The 23,566-nt window shown below is 36.4% G+C and overlaps 1 protein-coding gene across 1 annotated transcript in view; it reads left to right on the forward strand.

Moving 5' to 3' along the window:
- The window catches only part of LOC103661468, an 82,132-nt gene extending 58,822 nt beyond the window's left edge, over positions 1–23,310 (forward strand). Inside the window, exons 3-6 of the mRNA XM_040625591.1 lie at positions 10,186–10,647; positions 14,172–14,225; positions 17,898–18,025; positions 22,896–23,310. Of these exons, the coding sequence (XP_040481525.1) occupies positions 10,186–10,647; positions 14,172–14,225; positions 17,898–18,014 (633 nt within the window). The 3' untranslated portion in view covers positions 18,015–18,025; positions 22,896–23,310. The remainder of the gene's footprint in view (positions 1–10,185; positions 10,648–14,171; positions 14,226–17,897; positions 18,026–22,895) is intronic.
- Positions 23,311–23,566: the final 256 nt, after the last annotated feature.

The raw sequence follows: 23,566 nt of genomic DNA on the forward strand, positions 1-23,566 counted from the left end.
GAATATAACCAGGACAAGTTCATTACACTGCAGGCAAGGAAATTTAAAAGTAATGGAAGTCCTCCTCATAAAGTCAAGTTCATGGTGAAATTTGTGTAACAAGAGTTTATAAGGCAAAGCCATGACTTTGCTTCTTCAGTTCCTATTGTCAAGTAGTTCATTTGCTTATTTCTTTCTTCAGATTCTTTTTTTAAAAGCTTTGTTTATTTTAGGAAGAGGAAGAAAGAGAATGCCAGCATGACAGAGTGGGGTAGGGAGAGAAATCCTCAAGCGGACTCTCTGCTGAGTGTGGAGCCAATGAGAGGCTTGATCCCAGAACTCTGAGATCACAACCTGAGATGAAATCAAAAGTTGACAGTTCAACCAACTGAGCCACCCAGGTACCCTTCTTCCTTCAGATTCTTAAAAGAGAAGATCTATTGACCCTTTTCCAATCTGGGCAACAGATCCTAGGTCAATGGCCAGTCTGTGTTTGTTTCTTACACCATATGTCATATACCATACAATCTTGCCATATGGCAAAAGCCACAGTCAAGATTTCTTTCAGAAGGGAAGATTGGTTAGAGTAGATGGACAGCTCCAGAAAAGGAGCTTTCTGGCTGCATGTCCTACAACATTACTTAATGTGTCACTAGATAACTTACTTCTGTATTCTACTTCCCACTTGCCCAGTTCGAAAGAACACTGATTTTTTTTCCCCTCATGTTAATAAAGGCCTACAGGGAAGGTGTGGTCCTCCTCAAATTGTTTTACATTTAAATTCCAGACAGAAAAGAAACCATTAGTCATAGATGCACAGAGATCTTTGAGACTTAGCAAGCCCAGGGTGGTCAAAAGTAACACTTTGAGTTTTCATTCCCTTAAGGAGGTGACTAGGTGGGTGGAGGTTGTAGGGCCTCATCATCCTATGTGCCAACGCATTTTTACTTTATTTCTTAACATCTGTGAATAGTTTAGTGTTCCAAACAAGGAGTCATTAAATCAGCTTTGTTTATGACTGACTCCAAGAATCTCTGATCCTGTATAAATTCAAAAGGCAACTAGAAATTTTCTCATGCTTGTGGCCAAAGAGTTGTATTAAATATTTTTGCAATGGATTGCTTATCTACAACTCTTGTTAATGTTAATGGCATGATCTACTTTACCCTCTGGGTTTATTTTTTACATTAAGCCTCTACGAAATTATTCTAAAGAGTAATAGGGATTCTAGGCCAGACCACCGAGGCTGATGTCTGTTGAGGATAGGCAAAAATGACAACTTGGAATTTGCTGGAATTTACTTTCACATGGGGGATTTATTGCTTTCACTAGGAAGTTGGTGAGAACACAATGAAACATATGCAGTGGAGTCAGTGCATAGAGATCTCGGAGGCCTTCTTGTTTCCTACGTAGGCACACCCCTACTGGATCCTTTCAATAACCCAAAAGAATTGAGGAGGACACCAGGTGAATGTAGGTCAGAGCTACAAGCTGATTTTACACTTTCTCAGGCTGAGGGCTTATGAATGAGAGCCATATTGGATTACGAAAAATGAAATTCTGCTTGCCACCAGTTGCACAGACTACTTTTTTTTTAATTGCATTGTTCTTTTATTGTTGAATTACAGAGAGTCTTGATATAATTCTGGATATAAGACCTTTGTCAGGTTTGCAGTATTTTCTCCCAGTCTGTGGCTTGCTTATTCATCTTCTTTTTCTTTTAAGATTTTATTTTTAAGTAATCTCTACACCAAACGCGGGGCTCAAACTTATGACCCTGAGATCAAGAGTCTCATGCTCTTCCTACTGAGCCACCCAGGCATCCTTAGACTAGTTACTTCTGTGTTGTATTTCTTGTTGTTACATTGAGCATTCTCAAGGTTTCAGTGCAGCAGGCTACCCATAACCTCAAAAAGGACTCTGTATTGATTAGGGCAGTATTTCCCCATGTTTCTAATGTAATGATATACATAGAAAAGCATTAAATGAGAAAGTACAGCATAGGGAATATATAGTAAATAATATTGTAATAATGTTATACGGTGACAGATGGTAACTACACCTACCCTGCTGAGAACTGAGTAAGGTATAGAATTATAGAATCAATGTTGTACACCTGAAGCTAATGTAACACTGTAGATCAATTATACTTCGTGAGGTTTTGTTTGTTTGTTTTTAAGATCTTTTGAGAAAATGGTGACTAGCCAATGGTTCTAGCAGCTTCAAGCTCTGCCTGGCTACTCTAAGGGCTGAGGAGATCATTATCTTGGCACACCTGAAACCCTTTTGCTGCAAATCAGTATTTTGTGGTGCACCGCCAAATTAAAATGAATTAAACAAGATAGTTTATTTCCTTTAGGAGACAAGCTGGTGGTCTAGGGTTTATATAGCAGCCAGCAACTCAGACCAGCTGTAGCATTAGTACCCCTGGGTAGTTTCCTTGTCCACATGACCCGGGATAACTCATCACCAACTTCATGTTTCAGGAAGCTAGATGAAGGAATGGGGTAAGGAGCACAAGCCTTTTTAAGGGTATAACCTGAAGGTGGCACACACTACCTCTTCACACACTATTGCTAAACATAGTAAAAATTAGTAAAAACTTTGTAAAACTTAGTAAAAGATAGGCATGATTGCAAGGGAACCTGGGGAATATAATCTATGACTGAAGAAAGTCTAATTTTTATAACAAATGATATTACGGAAGAGTAATCCAATACTGGGAAACTAGTCTTTCTACTATCTACCCTTTTGAGCACCTGAATCTATGTGTGCATTTCTTTGTACACATAAACCATACTTACCTCTTTTCCAAATGATTTAATTCTATATGTCCAGTAAGTTAATGCATTTAGCTCAAATGTTAGAATCTTGATCGCATACATCCACCTCCATAAGGTCCAGATAACCTTGTGTGTGTGGGGGGTGATCTCTAAATCAAAAAACAAGTTATTTAAACCTACCCCCAACACAGACACACAACTCAAATACGATTGTGGAGTCAAAACAAGATAATGTTACTAAAAATTATATTCAGAAAAGGGGTAATGGGAAATACACAGCAGACCCGTGTCCATTATAAGTATCAAATCACACTGGATGGAAACTGCAAATACGTCCCTGTCCTGGCAGTGAAGTAAGTTCCTTGTTTGTTTCATCTCAAAATTCCTGGCTCTGTTCTCTTGGAGGAACACCCTTACACACTGTCCTCCATTTGTTCCTGAATTTTCCTCTGGAAGGTTCTTCCTGTCCATTATCCCTAATGACCACATTTAAAGTGAACAATGGACAGCGGACCTGTCTTAGTGGCTGCACAGCTTTTCCAGCTCTACTTCTGCTGCTGCTCTTCTGAGGACATGGGCACTACTTAGGTCACATGCTCTGTGGCATGGATGCTTGAAATTTCTTTGTCAATATGGTCCTCTAGAAACTCAACAGATTTCTAGTATACTTGCATCCAACAAATTCCACAGCCATGTAACCAACACCAAAAGTCTTGTTTATTTATATTTTTTAAGCCTAAAGACTTTATCTTTTTTATTCACTAGTCTCTCTGCTCATCCTGCTTTCTTAATGTAATAGAGACCACCTTAAAGCAATCTAGATAATAGGTTTAGGTGAGAAAGACAATCCCCTTAATGATTTCTGCCACCACGATAGCTTTCTTTTTCTGGCCTAAAAATCTTAAACTGGAAGTGTTTGAGAAATACATGGGGGCATATATCTTGTTAGCTTCAGAGCCACCTCATATAAACTACTTAGTTTAAGTACAAAAGCAGTTTTTCTTTATTATTTTAATTTTCAAGGCTCCCCGTTACCAGTCACTCAGCCAAATTGGATTGCTGAGTGCAGGGAGAGAATGCCCCTCATCCTTGCTGTATATATTTAAATTGCTCCTTATAAGCTGATTGGCAATAGCCTGAGTTCATTTTACTTTTGCAGAATTTGTTAAAAACCATCACTACATAACAATTTATACTGGCATTCAGGACTTTTCTTTTCAACTATTTCCCTAGAGTTCTAGTACCAGTCAGCATATAGTCTAGTTTCCAAGATATCAGAAACAAAATTTTACCAAATACTTTTTAACAACATTCCAACTTTTCAGCCAGGAATATCTGTGTCTTCCCTGCCCACCTCCTGTTAATTTAGCCAATAAATATTACATTTTTCAAGATGTGTTATGTCATGACATCACTTTTAGGTGCCAAGTTTTGTGGTAGTTAAATTTCAGCTGTAGAGACTCAAAAGTACTTAAATAAGACAAAATTTTATTTTTATTTTTATTTTTCTTTCTTTTTTTTTTTAAGATTTTATTTATTTATTCGACAGAGATAGAGACAGCCAGCGAGAGAGGGAACACAAGCAGGGGGAGTGGGAGAGGAAGAAAGCAAGAGAGGGAACACAAGCAGGGGGAGTAGGAGAGGAAGAAGCAGGCTCATAGCAGAGGAGCCTGATGTGGGGCTCGATCCCACAACGCCGGGATCACGCCCTGAGCCGAAGGCAGACGCTTAACCGCTGTGCCACCCAGGCGCCCCAAAATTTTCTTTTTCTTTTTTTTTTTCTTTTTTAAGATTTTATTTATTTATTTGACAGAGAGAGAGACAGCTAGTGAGAGAGGGAACACAAGCAGGGGGAGTGGGGAGGAAGAAGCAGGCTCCCAGCGGAGGAGCCCGATGTGGGGCTCGATCCCAGAACGCCGGGACCACGCCCTGAGCTGAAGGCAGACACTTAACGACTGCGCCACCCAGGCGCCCCACCAAAATTTTATTTTTCTTAATAACAATAAGGATATGAGCTGTCCAGGGCTACTGAAGCAGTTCTACTTTACAAGAGCACCCAGAGACCAAGGATCTTTCTAAATTGTTGTTCTACCTTTCCTAGAGGGTTGTCCTTTCCTACATAGTATAAACTGGCTCAATACTGTATCTACATTTCAGAAAAGAGCATGGACAAAGAAGAAAAAAGAAAGATATGTTCCTTTAACATAACAGAAGTGGATCATACTATTCCCTCTCACAGATGTCATTGGCCAAAATTCAGTTACAAAGTCAGAAGTACCTACTACAAGGGATGTTGGGAGTGACGTTTTGGGCTAGGAAGTCATATGCTCACCCTGGAATTCTATTACTGAGAAAGAAGAAGAGAATCTAATTTGGACAGAAAATATCAGTCTTTTTCACAAGTTCATTTGTTTTTTTTTAAAAACTGTTAAAATGGAACACTTAGTTTTATTTCCTCTAGTTAAAAAGTATATATAGAGAATCCATGACCTTTACAAATGGAATTTTTAAAAGAAAAAGTTGAAAAAAGTTTCAGATTACAGTCTTTGGTTTGCCAATAATTTGTTAGTAGATACGTGGGTTTTTTTTCTTTTTGAAGATTTTATTTATTTGAGAGAGCGCGCGATCTAGCACAAGCAGGGGAGTGGCAGAGGGAGAAACAGGCTCCCCACCAAACAGGGAGCCTGATGGGGGGGCTCGATCCCAGAACCCTAGGGTCATGACCTGAGGTGAAATAAAGGCAGATGCTTAATCGACTGAGCCACCCAGGTGCCCCTGTTAGTAGATACTTGCTAAAAGCTTCTTATATGAACTATTCTTTGAAAATAGGTCCTCTTTTTTATTACTTAAAAATATTGATTTATTTTTAATTCTTACTACCAAATATATGATCTTTTAGCTTAAGGGAAGTTGAATGTTTGTTATATATTTAAGACACTACCCACCCCCGCATTATATGTTGAGTTTTGTCTAGAATATGCTCAGAATATGAATTATAGCAACTATTTGAAAGCAGAGGAGCGAGCTGCAGTGAATGAGTTTTTCTGGAATATCTGACATATTTTTGTATAACTTCTGATTTTGAAATCTGAAAAATTGTTATTACTTATCACATTGTAACTAATACTAGGTTATTTAACTGCAGGGGGGAAAAAAGTAGCTCCTTTTACAGATTTATAAAATATCACACCATACCATTAATTATTCCAGTCAATACTATTTTGTACATTGCCAACAATGTTTATCAGCAAGCTAAGATTTTAAAATTGTCTCTTTCCCCAAATCAAGTATGTCTCTCATGCTTCATGAACCAAGGTCTTGATGAAATAATATTTCTAATATGAGAGCTATAACAATGTTTGAGGATTCTTTGGGCTTTGAAGTTAGATCTAAGAGTTTCAGTTTTACTGCTTACAATTGCACATCCTGGGAAAACAATGTACCACTCTAAGGCTTAGTGTTCACATCAATAAAGTTCAAGTAATAGTATCACCTATTTTTCAGATTGTTATTAAATAATGATTATGCATAAAATGTATTTATACGGCCTCTAGCATATGTAGACATACAATATTTAGTTGTAACCCCAATGGGATGTCCCGTATACGTTTGAGAGGAAGAAAAAAAATGCAAACATAATACTGCCTGAAGTGAGTTAGACACAAAATAATATATACTGAATGACTCTTTTATATACAGTAGAAAAATAAGCAAAACTAATCAATCAGTGTTTGAAGTTAGGACAGAGGTTTCCCTTATAGCGGGGTAGTCACCAGCAGGGAGCCAAAAAAAAGTTCCTTAATTTTCTGGTAATACGTTGATTTGGAGGTGTATGTTGATTAAAATAGTGTGATAAATTTGTAAAAATTCAAACTGTACATAGTCCTATGATTCATGTTCCTTTCTATGTATATGTCACACTTCAATCAAAATTTTTCTTTAAAGTCTTTTGACAAAAGAGTTTTGACTGGAAACCCTTTCAGTCTATTATTTTTATTTTTTTAAAAGGTTTTATTTTTTTTTTTAAGATTTTATTTATTTATTTGACAGAGAGAGAGAGACAGAGAGCCAAGCTGTGGAATGGCAGAGGGAAAGGGAGAAGCAGGCTTCCTGCTGAGCAGGGAGCCCAACGTAGGGGTCCATCCCAGGGCCCTAAGATCATGACCTGAGCCGAAGGCAGACGCTTAACCAACTGAGCGACCCAGGCTTCCAAAGATTTTATTTATTTGAGAGAGAGAGAGCAAGACAGCATGAGCTGAGAAGGGGAAGAGGGATAGGGAGAGGGAGAAGCAGACTCCTCACTGAGCAGGAAGCCCAACGCAGGGCAGGTCTCGATTCCAGATCATGAGATCATGACCTGAGCCAAAGGCAGACGCTTAACCAACTGAGCCACCCAGGTGCCCCGGCAATAAAAATTTTATCTTGAAGACTTTGTATTATTCAAAACTCACCTAATCCAAGACTGAGTATCTCATAAAAATAAATGCAAATAAGCATTTGCATTATTTTTTTGAAAATTTGGTTCATAAAACAAGATTTTGTTAATGTTTTATACTACTTTAAACTAGCAAAATCTGAATTAACATAAAATGCACATCGTTGTAACTATTAAAATTTTAATAATAGCTAAAAAAGATTGCATTCTACCCTCTTTTTAGCATTCTAGGTATTCCTGGTGTCTAACAGAATATTTGCTAAATAATAAATATATACTGAAGGGCTGATTTTTGAAAAAGTGGTTGCATTCTTATATTTATACGGGTGCTGTTCCTCAAAGTATTGTAACATGTAGAAAAGAGAATACATGAGGATGCTATACCCAATAGGCAGTTAACTCTTCACAGTTTAAATTCTTTTATATGTAAGGACCAATACAAATAATAGCTGATTTTCCAGAGTATTTATCATGTGTTCAGTCACTGGTGTAAGAAGTTCACAAATGTTTTTGCTTTTCATTCTCACTCTGAATCTGTAAGAGGTATTAATCTTCCCATTTTTGAGATAATGAAACTAAGGCACAGAAAGGCTAAGGAACTTGGCCAAGAACACCACTGGGAAGAAGAACAGAATTCGAAACTAAGCACTCTACATATAGAGAAAGTGAGCACAGTTCACACTACTCTATCTCCAGGTAGGAAATGCTTCTAGATTCTTATCTCTGGTCTCCTACTTAATCACTAAAAAATCTTTTTTTCTTTTTCTTTTTTAAACAAATATGAGTTTCTGTGATGCAGAATGCAAAATGTGCAGGATATTGTAAGATAAAACAAAATTTTCCATTCAGAATTTTTAACCCTTATAAGTGGCTCCTTTTTGGTGTCTCCAGACTTCTAGTGCTAGTATTTCTGAGGAAAATTTTGAGTTCTACACGGGTATTTTTCTTAATGAAGTAGTTAAGTGAAGCCAGCAACAAATGAAGTCACTGGAGTTGAATGAGGTAGTAAATAACTGAAGAGATTATATATCAAGTGTAGAACTTTCCCTTTGCCTTTTATGTATTCAATTGAAAAGAAATTATATTTTACCTATGAATTCAGTTTACATCTTCTAATTTGCCTTCAGTATTTAAAATTCTATGCCATGTGGAAAGAACAAAGAAGTGCTCGCTTTAAAAATTGATTAACTCGTAAGGTTATACTTTTCTAAAGAAGTCTTTCTTGTTCAGTTGTAAAAATATTCCTCCTGAGACTCAGAATAACCTGCCTAATGTTAAATCAATTAACCAACCAACAACAACCACCGTTAGTGAACTTTAATGTGGTTGCCCCTTTGAAATTGTTATACAGGTTTTCTAATCCTGTGCCCCACAGAACAAAATACCTAATATAATGTTTAAAATATGAATCAATTGAACAATGCAAAAATAAAAACAAAACAAAACCTCAACTCATCTTTTTTTTTTTCCTATCATATAGACAAAACAACTGGTTGACTGACAACAATTTTTCACTTTTCAGCTGATTGTCCCAGCTTTGCATTGACACATTTAATTACATTACTAGTTGATATTCCTCGGGTTTCTTACACCAACTCTTAGAGCTAAATCTTTTCTATGGAAGGCTTATTTTTCTACTACAAACAAAGGAATGCGGTCATTTTCAGTTTAAATTTTCTTTCCTCTGTCACTGTTAATTACCATTCTTGCTTCTCAAATGTACCAGCTGCTGCCACTACAATGAATAAACAAATCAACTTTACAAGATACTTAAGAGAGATTTTTAGCAAGACATCCTCAGAATGCAGAGGTAGCAGAGTAAAGATATCCTCTTGCCTAACACAAATATACAGCTCTAATTTTTAGAAACAAAATTAGGGATGTTAAAGTAATTAAACAAGAAGGCCATTAGACTGAGGTGGCTCTAATGTCTTCATAGCTTATGTAAGCAAACCAAAACTTCAGCCAGAGTCAATTCACTGGAACCTGAAAAAAAAACACTTAAGAACAATCACGAACAGCCAGCTAGGCTTTTCCAAATAAAGCAAACACTTAAGGTATAGCCAATGGAATAATTCCTTGCTTTGCTTCCCATGTTCTCTATAAAAACGTCTTCCTTCAATCCTATTGGTAGAGTGCTCCTAACCACTTTCTGTTTGGCTCTGCCTGATTCTAATTCATTTTTGCTCAAATAAACTCTTATAAATTTTAATGTGCCTCAGTTTATCTTTTAACAGGGGAAAATGAATAGTATACATCTGGATATATCAGCTGAAGAATTAACTGTGCCATTTTAAATCTGAAGAGAATGGATTTCTAATTCTGTAATTGCTGAACCTGTGTGTTATAATAATGAAAACATCACTTAAAAATGAAAACATAAAAGTTATTACTCAGTGTGATGTAAAACAATTTGGATATCTGAGGAAATATTTGCTCTTTCATAACTTATAGTATTCTATGCATGTGTTTACCAGTATATTTAAGGCATTATATATAAGTAGCAAATAATAAAAAGGATGCATTTACATTTAATCAAATGATCTTAAAAGCTTTCCACACTTCATAAATCTAATGGTAACTAAATTAAGTTCTTGGTCTAATTGAAATAATAGGAGTATTATAATAAAATATATGTTCATCTGTGCAGTTTTCAGATTTTGTGGCCTTAAAATATTTTAAAAGAATTTTTTGTGCCTAAGGTGGTTTTTTATTTAAGTTTTACTACGAAAAATTTCTAACAAGTACAGAGATACCGAGTCATGAGAACTACCATGCAGCTTCAACAGTCATCACTTAACGGCCATTCATATTTCATTTATATCTCCAATATTCTGAAGCAAATTCCAGACATATTATTTCACACCTAAATATGTCAGCACATATCTCTAAAGCAAAAGAATGGGAACCAAAGCGTTTCGTGTCTGTACCTAGCTCACTGGGTGGCAGCCTTCTGTACACTCCATTTTATAACTTGGAAAATATGAGTTTACAGGAGGTTGCAACGAAATTTTTTCTTTAACCACAATAAAAAAGGAAGTAGTTAAATCCTCATATGGCTCTACAGGAGGGACACTCACCCCACAAATCCAAGCCGGCATTTCATTCTCTAGAAGCACAAGTCACAGTCCGAAAATACTTCCTTTCAAGGCTGGACTCCTAGTTACCGTCCACAGGACCCGTCCTTTTACCTGCCTTGCTGCTCTTCACTCTGCTCCTTTTCCCCGGGGAAGTCGCCGCCCACGGGGCCCTAGAGACCCCCAGACAGACTCCGCGTTTCCAGCGGCTCGTGCTCCTGGACGCTCTACGTCTGGGCTTGGGAGCATGCGCGCTGGGCATCCCCAGCTCTCTCGAGATTCTCTTCTGGCGCTGCTGGGAAAGGACAACGGTGTGGCCCACCATGTTCGTCTCCGAGACGTTCCAGACCAGCGCTGCTGGCCTTACTGCATGGTAAGGAGGCTCGAAATGAGCTTGGGCACTGCTCTGTGTGCCTAATTATTAAAAATAATTTTGTTTCATAATGGGACAAAAAGGTTTTTTTGGTTGTACTTTAAAGAACTTCTCAAAACAAAAAACAAGTGAACACTACTTTAAAAGTAAGGTTTGTGTTGTTTTTTTTCCACTTGTTCTCCACTGCTTTTGAGAATAAAACAGCTACAAGTATATCCTTCCCTTTACTGACGAGGAACCTGAAACTGAAAGCTTTAGTTACACAAGATCCAGAACTTTAAAATTAGAACGCCATGGTTGGAATTTAGGGCTTTTATCTCCATAGTCCATGCAGGCTGTGTATCTGTGGCACATAAACGGCCATGGCCTTTTCTGAGCGCGTGACAGACATCGCTAATCAATTTCAATACCTTTTTGCTCCTCGCTTCCATGTCATCCCAGAATCCTTTTCTACCCAGCACTTTAAGAAGCCATTACCAATCAATTGGCGTTGGGTACAACTTAAAACCTGTGTTCCTTCCCTGGTCCTTGCAATTTCCACTAGAGCAGTATGCCTCTTGAGAAATGATTAAATAGTGGCTACTTCCCTGATGCTCAGAGGTTTAAAAATATGAAAACCCAGACTGTCATGTAGCTGATTAATGTTTTCAAAGTCTTACGTGAGTAAATTTTAAATAGATTCTGTTCAGTGTATCAACTACTCTCTGGAAACATTTTCCTCTTTGGAAAGCTGCTTTGGGACAGTTCATTAACATGATACAATAAATTAGTGATTTTGCAAACTAAAGAGTACTTTAAAACGTTTAAGTGCTCTAAAATAATGCAGACTCCCAAAGTGCTCTCAGGGAGCCTGTTATGCATCAGTAGACTGAGGAAGAATTTGAAAAAAAATTGTTAATTTAAGGCTCCATCAGGATGCGGTTAGGAAACAAACAGCGCCCAAGGAAAAGCTCTCTCAGTTTGAGTGGGTTGGTAGCGGCGGATGAGGTCCTGAACGTACATATTCTGGCTTGGGCAGCTGTACCCCTTAATGGTGCCAGCCATGGTGGAACTGATTGGTCTTAAGAGATCTGGTCAAGCGGTATCTAGTGGAACATTCTTCATGATGAGGGGACATGATTTAAGTATTTGAATCGTTTATTACTTTCACTGAAACATACTTTTCTTTATGGGTCATAATTATATTTCAACTAGAAATGATGTATGAATTGTTTTCAACTTTTTTTCACTGTGCGCCTCAGATATGCTCTTCCTAGTTTAGTCACATTGATAGTGGAAGGGCATCAAAAGAGGAAGCTAAACGATGCCTCAAATAAGTGACTGCATCTACCTCCAAAATCTGGGTACTCTTTCGGACTAACTTATCTGTAGGGAGAAATTGACTTAACTGTTATTTAAGAATTCCAAGATTTCTATTTAGATTACGGTAGAAATAAACATCCTTTTCTTATTCTTGTCCAGTTGAAGTGATTAGAGATTCCAGGAAGTTCAATTAAAAAATTAAAAATAAAAGAAATATCTGCAGTTGATAAATAAAATTTTTGAGTTATATCCGTGTAATTTTTGTTTCTTTGCATCCTTTCAGTTGTTCTGAGATATTTTGGCTTATCCCAGTTGTTTGAATGAAAAGTCAGGTGTATGTAAATTAAGCATACTTTGCCTGAACAAAATGTATAACAAGGCATCTAACTGCCAGCTTTGCCTTACACAAATGAAAAAATCTGGGCAGCTCAACAAAGCCTTCTGTCAAATCCATGGGTTTCATAGTAGAGACTCTTGATGTGACTGAATATTGGGCTGCTTCTGTTTGTTTGGTGGTTTCCTCTTTTAATCTTTGATGAAATGTTACTTGAAGTTTATGGGATTTTTCTCTCTTTTTAAAAATTCTTAATAAAGTTATATGGCAAGAAATACAAAAGCAACAAGGGAGAAATGAGACAAGTTACAAATGCAGTGCCATGGTAAAGCAAAGTTCAACACTTAGAATTTCTGACAGTTGTCTTTGTGACTATCAGCAGAATACAGCTGGACATCTTTAGAATGTGCATAGAACTCCCTATTGAATTAATGAAAATCATTTTCAAATGATTGTCATGCAAGACCAGAATAAATGGTTTCTTCAACTCCCCATGACACTGTAAAGCTTTGACTTTCCTTAAAACCTTCAGGAAATTGTCTGGTGAGGGGATGCCAGTGATCCCTCCAGGAGAGACTATTTACTAACAATACTATTTATTTTGAGAATAGCAAAAACTATATACGACTAAGGACAAATGTTTGCATTTGTTTGATGTCTCATATCCTTTGTCTTCACTAGTTTTCTCTTTCTTCACAAGCTTGCCTCTCTGCCTTCAGGTACCAGAGAAATGAATGTGTTCTCTTCACAGGCAAATCATGCAAGTTCTGTATAAACTGTGGCCTTACATAGGGGTCAGTCTGTGTTTTTCTACACGCAAATAATCTACCACTTAGTACTGTCCAGCATACTATTCAAACTGGCAAATATTTCTGACTTCTTTTGTCAAACATGTTATGTTTGACTGCAAATACTTGGAGCTCTCCTTTTCTTTAATTTGACCAGTAAAATAATTTTGGTCTTTTATCCAGAAAATGAACATAGTTTTATAGAGGCTTAGACATACACAAGTACACAAAAGCCTAAATAAGGGCCGGATATAAAGAAGCAATATCATCAAACTCACACCTGCACCCATTAGTTCATAACCGCCCACATTGTCTCATTTTTGCTACGAAAGTAAATCAGGAATTGGTAATCTTTAGACAGTCAAAGCAATGCCATTCTTCCCATTTGAATGTGCTTGCTATCCCTAAACTATGGGACAACCAAACACTTTGTAATTCCAGAAATCAACTAATACTGAATTTAAGATAGACCCCAGATCACTTTTCATCATCTCTAGAAAGAATACAAAGGTCTTAGATTTATTAATCCCCTGCTCCGTTAAGCACTGACCTCAGTAATTTTTTCCTCATTTTATTTTATTCTAATAGTGACCATAGGAGATACGTTTTATCCTTTCTTTTCCCAGTGAGGAAGAGGAAAGTAACCAAGTAGGTAGAAACATCTGGATTTGAATGCAGGTTTGTCTGATTTCAAAGCATACTCTTTCCTGTATGCTTGGTATGGAGGGTAGGGAGTGTTGCCCTAATTTATCTGATGTACTCTTTTAAATATACTAATTTATCAAATGAGTTAAATCTCTGTGTTGAGAAATGACAGCTACTAGGACCTATTGTTAATATTTCCATTTAAACATATGGCGTACTGTGATCTAAAATAGTCTGGAAAACCTACATATGAACAAATACATTTGAACGCTAAGTATGTGATTTCTCCCTAGGGAGACATGGCAAGAAACAACCAAAATAAAATTGCTGACCAGTAACTTAATTCCAAGACATCCATCGTAAGGAAAGTATTCAAAAGAAAAAAAAAAGGCTTACAGAGGTATAAACTACAAGTTTTAATTTTTTTCTTTTTTTTTTTTCTTTTGTAATGCCAGGGATGGGGCAAGGAAGGAGGAAAACAAACTATCTGGCAACAGAAGATTAATCATGTAAGAAAATCTCTGTCAACTTAATATAATAGTTTTCAGCCATTAAAATAGGAAAGTTGTGAAGACTATGGAAATATGAGGTAATATTTAAAATTATATGTGAATTTGGGCAAAGAAGGTCTTAAAGATAATATTGAAGCAATAAAACAGTGAATGTATTACAGTGACACAGAGTGGCAGGGTAAATTTTTTGCTTTAAACTTTCTCCTTTTAAAAAAGTGTTGTCAAAAAATTTTTGAAGTATTATTTGAAAAATAGTTATTGCATCTAGCTTTCCATATTGCAAATGTCATGTGCAAAATTTAATATGATTTTGCATGTGGTTATAGTGTACATTTATTTCACGTTGTCCTGAATAAGTAAGACATTCTATACAACATGGGAGAATTGGAGGCAATGCGTCTTCTATACCCTATTCTATCTGCTATCACAGAGGATAGTAACAGAAAACTTTGCAAAGGGATTAAAATGGTTAGATCACTTGCTCACTTGCCAAAGTGATCCACCTCACAGACTTCAAGGAACAAACATATATATTCAAATAAAAAGTCTCTATTATGTAAAAACTTTGTATATAATAGAGAATGTCTAAATCAAACTTAGTATGTTTCAGATTTGTTTATTTTAGGCAGAGAACAAGAGAGCAGGGGGAGGGACAAAAGGAGAGGGAGAGAATCCAAGCAGACTCCCTGCTGAGTGCAGAGCCCAAGGTAGGGCTGGAGCTCAGGATCATGACCTGAGCTGAAACCAAGAGTTGGAGGCTTAGCCCACGAACCATCCAGGAACCCAAATCAAACTTATTTTTTTAAAGCTGTCTTAACTGAGGCTTTTCCCTTTTTCCTATAGATATATAAAATCAGTTATTAATATATTCTGCTTATGATCAGATACATAAAATCCCAAAAGACTCATTAAAATATCCCAAAAATAAATGTACAGTTGAATTCATTACAAAAAGATGTTGAATTTACCAGGGAAATTTAAAAAAAAAAAAAAAACAGTCTTCCCTAAATTCTTTATTATTTTTTTAAGATTTTATTTATTTATTCGACAGAAAGGACCAGCAGGGGAAGCAGGCTCCCTGCTGAGCAGGAAGCCTGATGCAGGGCTCCATCCCAGGACCCTGATACCGTGACCTGAGCAGAAGGCAGATGCTTAACCGACCAAGCCACCCAGGCGCCCCTTCCCTAAGTTCTTCTTAGTGTTCTTTGTATCAGTGTTAGATCTGAAAACTTAGAACTTTATAACTGGCCCTCATTCCTGCACTCAAATATGACAGATGCGCACATATTTCTCCACAATAGCTCATGAGTTTATATCATCAATGCAGCTCAATTCTTTCTTCTTAACTTTACTATCTATGCTGGTGGTCATTGATCTCGGTAACTATGGGAAGGTTTTAAAAGATAATCCCTAAGCCCATATAACAGGTTTTCTGAAACCGTAGGAAAACCAGTTCTTTCAAATTTCAGAAATATAGATCTTAGAGACCTAGTCAGGTACTTAAGGGCTTATAAATAACAGCTTCCAGAAATTATTTTTGGGGTTTTCTCCAACCCTGGGATATCAGTACCTCCTATGAATCTTATATCTGGGGGGAGGTCTTCAATCTATATTTTTTCAGGGATGGTCTAAAATCAAAGAGCATACTATTGGGGAGAAAATTCCTGGAGAGATTTTGTATTTCCATGGCCTGCTTAAAATTGACCACTGAACTTAGACCCAGTGATTCACAGCCTCACTGACAATGCAGGCACAGGCCTTGGGAAGCCCCATAATGGCTTCCTTCTCTAATTCCTTCTGTTTTTTTCATCCATTCACCTTGTCTCAGCATACTTAAGAAGTTCCTTATCACAAGAACTACTTCTTTTGCATCTTCCATGATTCTGCTTAAAAGTCAACTCCATAGAGGCGCCTGGGTGGCTCAGTTGGTTAAGCATCTGCCTTCAGTTCAGAAAAAAAAAGTCAACTCCATTAAAAAAAGTATCATCTGATTATATAGAGTTTGATGACAGTGACCAAGAAATACATCTCATTACTATACCACCTCTCATGAATTAGATAGAATGTGAGTTAAAAAACCCAAGAAACCTTCAGTCTGTGGTTTCTTATTTAAAATACACTAATTGATGGGACACCTGGGTTGCTTAGTCAGTTAAGTATGTGCCTTTGGCTCAGGTCATGATATCAGGGTCTAGGGATTGAGCCCCGAATTGGCAGGGAGCCTGCTTCTCTCTCTCCCTCTGCGTCTCCCCCAGCTTGTGCTCTCTAACTCACTCTCTTTCAAATAAAATAAATGTTTTAAGAAAATACACTGATTGGTATTATTGCTGTTTATAACTGGTTATCTCAGTTTATTCTATTACAATGCATATAAAACCATGGTCATATTTTGGATCCCTATTTGGGCCCTCTCCCTGTCCTAACTGACCACCCTTAACTAGATATTGCAAATATTGTTAATTGAAACTTATTGAATATGAATGAATAAAATAATGTAAGCCCAACTTAATACTGATATTGAGAAAATTTAATTAATTAAAGAGTACTATTATTAATCTGAACTTTTCACTTTTATAGTTTGTACATTCCCTGAAAATAGAAAACATGCATTCTTGTTTAATCTCATGAATCACAGCATATCACAGCATAGTATCATTCTTTTTTTTTTTCCCCCTGCATGGAGCCCAATCCGGGGCTTGAACTCACGACCTTGAGATCAAGACCTAGGTGAAATCAAGAGTCAGATGCTTAGCCAATTGAGTAACCCAGGTGCCCCAGCATAGTATTATTCTTTTGTTAAAAGTTGAACAAATGGGTCGCCTGTGTGGCTAGGTTAGTTAAGCATCTGTTTTCAGCTCAGGTCATGATCCCAGGATCCTAGGATCTAGTCCTGTATCAGGCTTCCTGCTCAGAAGGAAGTCTGCTTGTCCCTCTCCCTCTGCTGCTCTCCCCTGCTCATTCTGTCCCTACCCCCACCTCTCAAATGAATAAATAAATTTTTTTTAAGATTTTATTTATTCACCTGACAGAGAGAGAGCACAAACAGGGGAAGTGGCAGGCAAAGGGAGAGGAAGATCCAGGCTCCCTACTGGGAGCCAGATGCAGGGCTCAATCCCAGACCCCGGGACCACGACACGGGCCAAACAGACCCTGAATCAAATTAATAAATAAATTCTTTTAAAAAAAAAAGTGGAACAAATATGTTCATAAGGATGATCACGACTTTACCACAAAAACCCTCTAACTCTGCCTTTATCACATGCCCATGTCAATATGGAATATTTTGCAACAGTTTTGAAGTTGAGATCTTTATGACCAAAGAGTATCAACAGGACCATCATACAGTGGGCCATTTATATATTACAGCATTAGTAACATGAATTGACTAGAAAATGTACGAGCACAGCATGAACTATATGTTCACTTGTACTTTCTTATGTATCCTTAAGACTCCACCAAGATAGTGATATACTGAAATATTAATAATACATACACATAAAAAAAACAGTTCCTATGCAAATAGAAATTAAAAAAGAAATACACAGTGTATATATATACTATATATAGTTGATTCTGATTATCCATATATTCTGTATTTTTGAATTTACTTATGCATTAAAATTTATTTATACCCCACTCATAACACCAATACTTCTGGTGCTTTTTTAGTTCTTCCTGGACATTCACAGAACAGTGAAAAATTCAAGTTGCCCAAGGCATACATTACCAGCTAAGGTCAAAGTGACACTGTCTTCTTGCTTCAGCTTTTATACCGTAAGCAGGTGACTTTTTCACAGGTATGTTTTTTGCATTTTGTGCTTTTTATTGATGATTTTGCTATTTAAGATGCCCCCAAATGTAGAGTTAAAGTGCTGTCTAGTATTCCTATGTGTAGGATGGCTTTGATGTGCCTTATGGAGAAAATAGTGAGTGAGATAAGGTTTGTTCAGACATGGGTTATAATGTTGTTGGCCACGATTTCAGTGTCAGTCACCAGTGTGTATTCAATAATGGGTCTTTAAACAGATACACACATAAAATAAGATTATATATTGATCACTTAAAAAAATGTGACCAAAAGCTCATAGGAAACTCACTTTCCATTTCCCTTAGGTTCAATGATTTAGTAGTCACTAATTCAATGTTTTTGGTGATTTTATGCAACATAACTATCACAAGTAATGAGAATCGACTATATATTCATATATATAAATACATATGCATGTGAATCTATGCACACAGATGTATATATGTATGCATGAATATCTACTATATTGTATCTCTATATATATTAATCTGTTTACTCCTCAGACCCACTTTTTTCCTCCTCACATATGGAATTTGAGATGTCTTTACACAGTATATTTCTTGCATTGTTATAAAATCACTTGTTGATTATGTATCATTATTTCTTGTATCCATTGATCTCTAAAACCGTATTGGGATCAAGCTATGACAGTTAAGCTAATATTAAATATTTAATATTTAATCTAATATTAAATCCACATACAAATGGACACAAATATTAAATAGCACATATACTTTTAGAATCTTGGCAATAAAACAGTTTTAAAAACGAGGGGCGCCTGGGTAGCGCAGTCGTTGGGCGTCTGCCTTCGGCTCAGGGCGTGATCCCGGCATTCCGGGTTCGAGTCCCACATCGGGCTCCTTGGCTGGGAGCCTGCTTCTTCCTCTCCCTCTCCCCTGCTGTGTTCCCTCTCTCGCTGGCTGTCTGTCTGTCACATAAATAAATAAATAAAATCTTTAAAAAAAAAAAAAAAAAAAAAAAAAAAGNACAAGACCGCCATAGTGGAATATCTACAGATTCCTAATATTGTTTCTGTACATTGGCCCAATAGGTCAATAAGGCAACAGGAAGACATTAGAGTTCTGTTGCTCTAGAAGCACACTGTTATGTATCCTTAGGAGTCATTTATAATCTCAGCTTTATGCAAGGTTGTCTTATATACTAGGATGTCAGATCCAACTGATATGAAAATGAAGGCAGGAAACAACATTTAATCTGTAGAGATATCCTGCTGCTAATTACGTATTCACTGTGATCTTAAAGCTACTTGTCTTAAGAGCTTGTCATGGCCACCCTTTTTTTTTTTTTTTTTTTCCTAATTGGGTAAAGCATTCCTCTACACTATCCTGTCAATCTCTATCCTGGTATCAGCCAGTTAACATAAAGTTGTGGATATGCCACATGCAGATTTTTACCCCTGTAATATGGGAACTATTTTAAGTCTGTAGTTTCATCCTGAGGATAAACAGATAGAACTTGTCTTTTCAAAGTACATGTTATCCTTGGTTCTCCTTGAAGCATAAATTATTTTGTTTATCTTCACAAGAATACAAGGGTTTCAATTGACATAGCTAAAATTAGAATCAGTGATATCACTGCAATCTCAAAGGAAGTCAACTGGATAAAACCCATTACAAACTAGGCCTTTTTATTCCTAAAGTATGCCTTCAGAACACCGGAATTCTTCTTTCCTTCTACATAAGATGGTGTTATAAAATCATTAAAGTCTATAGTATATTCCTATTAGCCTTACTGAGGGCAAATTCCAATGCACTCATCAATTTTGGGAAAATCATGTCATAGACTAGGAATCTGGTCACAATACTTTGTGGAAACTCATCTTTCAGAGTCAGAAGCATAGCTCACATCACAAATGAAGAGTGTGTAGCCAGGAACCATAGGAGACTAGGTTGAGGCACAAAATCAACCCTTTTTTATTGTTTCCATTAGCATTCCAGAAATAGTCATCTTCTTCTGGATGATGGTCAACATGTGCTTGCTGCTGTGCCACACTGGCTTTCATTTATGTATCTTTATCTGATGGCCAGACATCCAATGGGCAATGGAAAGTCTGATTTCCCAATGTACTTATTAGCATGGCCCAGAATGGGAGCAGGTGATCCCTATAAATCATTAATGACAGAGATGTAGATAAAGTGCTCTCACTGGGCCAGATTGTGGTTGAAGGATTTCTGGTTCTACTTCATCCCAGGTTATTTGACATGATGGGGTGGCTGTGAGATAGCAATTAGGTGACAAGGAATGAAAGCCCCCTACTATATTTTTTGAAATATTTTAACTTTTGTCCTATTTTGAGAAAGAAAGATAAACTTGATGACTCTCAAACTCATCGCCTTTTTTATTTCTTTGTTAAAAAGCTCCTTTTCCACATATAATTGGATACTGGTTTCCCTTCACACAGAGACATTATACTGTAAATGAAAACTGGAAACAGCTTTTCCCGTATTCTTTCCCATCTTTGTAAATCAGTCTTCAAAGGAGAGATTTACTTTTCTTCCATTTTCTAAAGGATAACAAAGACCAATAAATGGCAATCTCAAAGGAAAACCACAACTGATATAAAGCCTAAAAATTTGTGAAAGAGAACACTTGAAGAAATTACTCTATTTCCTGATTGTGTTATCCATAATTGAAATGGCAGCCAATTTTTTGAGGTACTGCATGATCAAGACCAATTTATATTAGCAGATAATCATGTGTCTCCTCTTAATATAGTAGATTTTTCAAATGTGATAGATACTTGGTTAGCTTTAGAATGTGGATTTTCTTTTTTCAGTAAATGATTAATATGTGTCTATTAAGTTTCATATTGAAACATCGGTATATTAAAGGTAAATTTAAATGCACATGTTTGTACATACTAAACAGTTATCTTACCAGGAATGTTGCTTGCTGAACACTCTCAAGATCTATCCTTGACGATGAACATCTCATGGGTGAATGAATATGAGAAATAGTCACCAGTGAAAAAATAGAGTATGTCACAATTATATATAAATAAGAACTGTCCAGTGGAAGAAATCTCATTTTTTCCAAATATAAACAGTTTTTGGAGCTCCCCTTTCCAGAAATAAAGCTCAGCCATTGTCAAATAATATGCTGTGAGCTGAACCAACTTCTCTATGTGAAGCCGTAATTAAGGATACGGTCACAGATACTCAGAACCTTTACTTAATCTTCCCATCGATGTTCTGTACTTCCACATAAAATTGCACTCTTGAAAGGGACAATGCAAAATGATAACTCAAAATCAAGATAGTTTCATTTAAGTCAGTTTAACCGAGGTATTTGGATTATTTTTGGCTTTTCAAACCCAGTTAGTTCCCTGCTAGGATTCACCTAATTCCTTTCATCAATATAGCAAAGAAAATTTAACCTACTAATTGTATATGCCTTGTGGTTCAAAGTTAAAAAAAAAAAAAGTCCATTGTGGGCAGAGCCAATTTTGAGCCATATGTGTAGTTGAGATGATGCCTATTCTATTTATAGAATTCAAACAAGGAACCTTTTTTTTTTTATTTCAAATTTGCATTATTATAAATAAAGTACCCTGAGCTGCACAGATCTGTTCCTCATTTTAGCACAAATTTTTAAGGTTAGATAATCGATTCTAAGCAAGGAATGACCACTTAACTTTCTTGTAAAGACTAAATTCATTATATAATTAGTGATCTCTGTGATCTGATAGTGGCAATACACATTTGGATAGAGTAACTAAAATGAGGGATTAACAAACATCTTTGTGCCCCAATATCACAATATTTCAGGACTAGAAAATCATGTGATACATTTAGAATGCTCTAATTTACAGACCGTGGAAGGCAGTATATTGTAATGGCTAAGAGCAAAGTTTCTGGACTCAGAACGAGCATCAAATCAGATCTGCCACTTCTTGGACAGTATCTCTGGATACAGTATAAATTATTAATAGCATATATCTTAACATTTATTGGATACTTACCATGTTCAGGCACGTGCTAAGAACCTTATATTCATATTCTTTTTGAATTCTCACAACTGTATGAGGTGTAGGTATTTTTATTATTCCCAATATATAGATGAGGAAATGAAGCTTGGCAAGTTTGAATAACTTGCTTAAGTTGGTAGAAACTCTGGTACTAAAATCATACTGGATTGAGACTAAAGACTATGCTATTAGGTGCTACCCTGTCCAGTACTGTTTTTCTTAGATGTTCTGAGCCTCAGTTTTCCCAACTGTAATGTTGTGCAACAATATCTCACTTGTGATAAATAAAGAAATACTTGAAAGTACCTGGAAATAATAAACCCAAACTCTGTAATTAAAACTCATTTTTCATATCCAACCCACTGATTTGTTCTTGTTGCTGTTGTAATTAAACAGAGTGTGTCACTTGGGCTTCATGTTTATTTCAAGCTGATCAGTATATAATGATAATGAGTTTTATCTGTTGACAACATATTGCTTCACAACCCTTCTACCTAATCATATTTTTAGGACACATAAAACTAGTTTAAAACAACCTCACATTACTTAAGAAAATGAGATAATTTGAAACATTTAGAAAGGAAGGAACAGCCTGCCTCTGTAAATTGGACAAACTGGAATTCAGGAGAATTAGAGTTTCTTGAATAAAATGTGAACAGAAGCTTATTGGATCTGATTTGTCCATCTTATTTTGTGTTCTAAAATTATAATTTGGAATTTTTAGTAGGAATTCTCTAACTGATGAAAGCTGGGAAATTAAACATTCTAAAATCTTGTTATGGTAAATTATTTGAGACTCCATAATTATACTCCTCAGCAGTATCCCATAAATAGCTACACTCGGACTTGTTCTTTTACCATGTTTCTCTAGATAATGATGCCGGGACTGACGAAGTGGCAGAATGGCCTGATGAGCTCATCGCACTCTGCTTATGGAGGGAGTGAGTGCTGCTTTCGGCATGCTTTGGAGTGGTGTAGTACAAGGCATTTAACATCCAACAATGAAATAATACATGGGAAAGTTGTAAAGTGCTGTTCAGCTGAGAGTCATTATGGCTAATGCTAATTCAGTTCTATTTCTTTTGCTCTAAAGTGAAGACTAGGATTGGGAAGTACTTTGTAAACATACAGTGACTTATGGATGTATAATTATAAAGTAATGAATTCCGCATTTTTCACTTTCATTTCCTAAATGTTTTCAGCAAACATTACTGAGTGCCTTAATGTTTTATCATATGAATATATTTCATTTGTATGTCAAATTAAACATTCAGAGAGAATAGGAATCACTGAGTTTTCATCCAATGTTTCCACTAACTCTGGAATTATTGTCCTAATACTCACCCTGGCCTAATGCCTCAGTTCTTTCTTAGAATCCTCAAAAAGCAAGGAATTATTGTCACATAACTAGCCTCATGCTGTGTCCTGCTTTCTGTTGCCAGTTGTTTCTCACAGACCTATTTTTGATTCATATTTAGAAATGGGTAACTAGATAAGAGTTGTGAGAAGTATTTTTTTTTTAATTACTCTCTGAGATTAAAT

The sequence above is a fragment of the Ursus maritimus genome, unplaced genomic scaffold (genome assembly GCF_017311325.1).
Source record: "Ursus maritimus isolate PB19 unplaced genomic scaffold, ASM1731132v1 scaffold_9, whole genome shotgun sequence".
NCBI classification, from domain to species: domain Eukaryota; kingdom Metazoa; phylum Chordata; class Mammalia; order Carnivora; family Ursidae; genus Ursus; species Ursus maritimus.